General features: G+C 49.8%; 1 protein-coding gene across 1 annotated transcript in view; it reads left to right on the top strand.

Moving 5' to 3' along the window:
* Mipep (mitochondrial intermediate peptidase) overlaps positions 1-4,291 on the top strand; it is a 172,895-nt gene that overhangs the window by 6,945 nt on the left and 161,659 nt on the right. Inside the window, exons 3-4 of the mRNA XM_004631111.2 lie at positions 1,683-1,801; positions 2,612-2,698. Of these exons, the coding sequence (XP_004631168.1) occupies positions 1,683-1,801; positions 2,612-2,698 (206 nt within the window). The remainder of the gene's footprint in view (positions 1-1,682; positions 1,802-2,611; positions 2,699-4,291) is intronic.

The following is a 4,291-nucleotide window of genomic DNA, read 5'->3' as shown; positions in this document are numbered from 1 at the left end:
CAGTGCCTGGGCAGGTTGGAAGGGGAGGGCCCTGGGCCACCTTCCTCTCCTGGTCTCTCTTCCTCTCCCACTCTCACTGGGGTGAGGCTCACCTGCCTCCAGGCCTGCCGTGAGGATCAGCATGTCGAGTACTTCTGAGGTGTGAGGCCCAGCGACTCACGCCCGTCCAGTAACTCGGGGGACATCCAGTAGCTTCTCCATCCTCACTGCTTACAGTGTATAAGGGCTGTGTGGTCCCGGCGGCGAGTTGGAGCTCTGGACTCAGGCACGGCTGAGCTGCTGCCGCCCATGGCTGTGGTGCCCACTCCCCAGGAGCTGAAATTATGATGCCCCAGACAGTGTCCTCAGGGCTTGCTGAGTTAGGATTGGGGGACCCAATAGGATTGTAAAATTCTGGGGGCCTGAGACCCTGCAAGCATAACAGTAATTCACGGTGACATGAATTATTTTAAAGTAATTTGGACATAAATTATAAGCTATTTGTGAGAGCTTCAGAGTGCTTGTTAAAATAACTAAATAGTGCCATGTTCCAGGATACTTGGGTGGTGACACCACACCAGAGGGCGGATGAAGGTCGGGAGAGCCCCAGAGCTTGCCTGGCATGAGTTTACAAGGGGAAGCGGACTAGGAAGCGTCAGGAGACTGCTCCTCACACTGGAAGTTGGTGGAAGAAGAGGGCAGCTTCTCCCTTAGGCAGGGCCTCCTGGGAGACCAGCATCTTAGAATGAGCAGCTGCGGCTTTCAGCGACAGCCTTGCTCCCTTAGCACCATACAGCCCCTGAAAATGAGTTTGCTCAAGGGGTAGCATTCTAGGCGCTGGACAAACTGACAAGGCTACAGTGGGGGACAGCTGGGAGGATGGCCATTACCTGTGGGGGACCCAAGGAAGAGACCAGCATAGCCAGGCCCCACCTGGGGTGCTTAAAAACTGTATCTGTGGGGTTCAGGTGCAACCAGGATGAGTACTGTGGGGGTGTGGGGGGGATTGTCACCACACATTTGTCATACAAATCAGTGTTTTCTACCGTGACATTACTGTACATGTGAGGACTCTTGTTATTTTGTGGGAGGGAAACAAAATCACTGTTGCTGAAGTGGTGCTGCAGGATGGCTGTCATCTTCATCTCATGGTGGACCATGTTTCAAGTCTTAAAAGAACCTTCATAGCCTTGCTGAGAGCTTTGCTTTCTCCCAAGCACTGTGAGTCAGTAATTTACCCCTTTAATTTCATTGTATTGTAACTAACTGCATCTGTCAGTATTCTGAAAGCCAGGGTTATTTCACCTGATGTGTGTATTTTAAGACAAGGGTCTACAGGGTCTCTAGTGTCTCACTGCGTAGATCAGACTTGTAGTGATCCTTCCTGTTTATAGCCTCCCAAGTGCTGGGATTACAGGGGAGCACCACCACTCCCAGTCTCAATTGCTGTCTCAGTGCACCTCCAGGGCGGGGCTGGCACGGCAGGCCTGGGGATCAAACTCCTGACCCCTGTGTCTGCTTAAGCAGGTGCTTTAATCTACTGAGCTATTTGGTTGGCCCTTTGATATGTGGAATTGATTTATTTTCTGGTCGTAGGGGAAAAAACATTAAATTTAGTGTAGTTTATAATGCATGACAAACACAGATTTTATCTTAGGAGCATCCAACACAACAGTGTCAGATCTGTGCTTAAACTGTCCAAGGTGACGCAGTGCAGGCACCTCCGCGCTGCTGTCCTTCACGCCGTGAGCGGCCCTGTGGGAGAGCAGGCCAGCAGGAGGGCGCCCACTCTTCCTCCTGACTCCTCTTCGCAGTGCGTGGAGTAGGTGATGCGAAGGTGTACATGACCCTTCCTGCTGGGTGTCTTCACTGGCAGTGGCTGCCCTAGTTCTCTCGGAAAGACGACCCAGGAGAGTGATGGCAAAGAAACCGTTTGGTTTATACATTAAAAAATGGCTCTTTGATTGTGAATTGACTGAGGAACTGGGCCAGTCTTGAGACCCTGAGTAAGAACTGGATGGTTTTTATTACTGTCTTTCCTCAGGAGCCACCAGGCAGTGCAGGCTGTGTCTAATCAGTCCTGAGTGTACCACGGCCTTGTGTTACCGGGTCCTGATGGTACTGTGGGTCACATTGAAGCCTCCTCTTCGGCAGTGGCCCCTAGCTCCCCAGCCTTGGCTCCGGGCCGCTGGCCAGGCTGGCCGCAGTCCTGGGAGCTGAGGGACATGCACGTGCATGCAGGTTCTCATCCCACCCTTGCGGTGCCTGAGGTCTGAATGCCTGGCCCGCAGTTGCAGGCCTGCAGCAGGGCCAGCATGCATCTGTGTGCGGCTCTGGCACCTGTGTCCTGAGGTCCCCCTTGGTTGCCACTCTCATCCAGGTACAGGGAGCCAGGACGGAAGAACCCTGTGCTGTCAGCCTCCCTCGCATCCTCACAGTCCCTGCCAGTGTTTGCCAAGGGAACTGGTTCTCCATCAGGTCAACAGCCCCGCATTCTACCTCCCCTTCTTCCTGTAACAACCCTCATTTGGCCCCCAGCCACATGCATGCTACAGTCTGATACCATTTGTTTGATACAGATAAAAAAATAATGTATTAGAAGGTAAGTTTCTTTCATTTTTCATTTTTCTAGGTTGAACACGAATGTGGAGTTATACCAAAGTTTGCAGAAATTACTGGCTGATGAAAAGCTGGTGAACTCCCTTGATGATGAAACCAGGTACTTACTGCTTCATTGGCATTCACCAGGACTGGGTGTCGAGAGCACGCTGGGTGTCCCGGGCCACCACACTCACTGCCCGGGGGCTGATGGTCCTCCCCGCACCTCCACACCTCTGCTCCTTCTCTAAGACGTCCCTCAGATGGTGTCTCCCCCTCATCCTAGACCATGTGTCTTCTCTTTAGCTTTTTTTTTTCTTAACTCTAGTCTGTTTGCTAATTTGTCTTCATCTTTCTGCCTAACTGCCTGCTCTCAGAGGACAGGGCTCGGTCCCTGGGTGTGTCCTCGGTGCCTGCCGTAGGTACATGGCTAACGAACCGTCCACACAGCAGGTGATTACACTTAGCCTTGGGCTTGAAGTTCGGTAGTCAGTACCATCAGAAGATATAAGCAAATTGATTTATTTATTGGTTGGGTATCAAGGTACTTGAAATGATTTGCTTTGGTTCATTAGATTATATTTATTAACCTGATTTGAAAGGCCTAATTTCTAAGTCTGTACATATTGATAGGAATGTTTGATATCTGATCTAGGACAGCTTTATGTCTTTGCCTAAATTTGCTTATAAAATAACATTTGTCATTTATTAGTTTATGATATTTATGTCATAAGTAGGTTTTTTTTTTTTTTGCGGAACTAGGGATTGAACACAGGCCCTTGCGCTTGCCAGGGAAGCGCTTATTCCACTGAGCCATCTCCCCAGCCCCAGGTTTTTTTTTTATAACTGCGTATTTGTTTATAATTTGTGGAACACATACTTCCTTTGATTATGTATTTCTCCATTTCTGTTTTCATATGTGGCTTGTGACCCCACCTGAAACCTCATTCCATTGCTGGACCTTACATGCTCCTGACTGGCAGGCAGGCATGTGATTACTTGGTCTTGTTTCATTTTGTCCACCTTAATGCTCAGAGTAATAGGAAAGCTGTTGTGGTCATCATCAGAATAGTTGGTTTCATTATAATTTTAAGCTTAAGTGTGCTGTTGCCTTCATGAGCAAATGGGCCAGTCCTCTGCCTGCTTAGCAGCAAGGGTTAAGGGGCTGCCTATTTTCCTGGTACTCTGGATGTCTGAGACACGCCCGAGCACCCTGGCCTTCACAGGCCAATCAGAATCTCCTGTCAGTTCCAGATGCACCTGCATGTCTGCCTCCCCTGGTAGCTGGAGCTGGTCCCACAGACACTGGAATTTACATCATGTGTCCAGCATTGGCTCCTAACAGTGGGAAGCTGCACCATGACCCTCAGAACCCAGTGTTCTACCACACCTTCCCTGGGCTGGCATGGCAGCTCTGACAGCTCCCGCAGTGGTTTACAGGCAGGGCGCACAGTGAGCCGAGAGATCTACACACAGACCTACAGATCATACGGGGGGAGGGGGAGAAGAAGGGTATAACCAATAAGATTGAAGACTGCAGATGCTAGAAGGAAATACTGGAAATGGAAGATATTATACTTCACACAGGAGACCCAGGAAAAGACCCAGGGAACGCCACCAGAAAGCTCTTTAATAATCTGAAGCAGCAACTTAGCAGAATATAAGGTCAACTTGAAAACATCATTAGCGTTTGTGTACACCACTAATGAATGGG

The sequence above is a fragment of the Octodon degus genome, unplaced genomic scaffold (assembly GCF_000260255.1).
Source record: "Octodon degus isolate 3935 unplaced genomic scaffold, OctDeg1.0 scaffold00038, whole genome shotgun sequence".
NCBI lineage: Eukaryota > Metazoa > Chordata > Mammalia > Rodentia > Octodontidae > Octodon > Octodon degus.
This window is presented reverse-complemented; position numbering and strand designations above follow the sequence as displayed.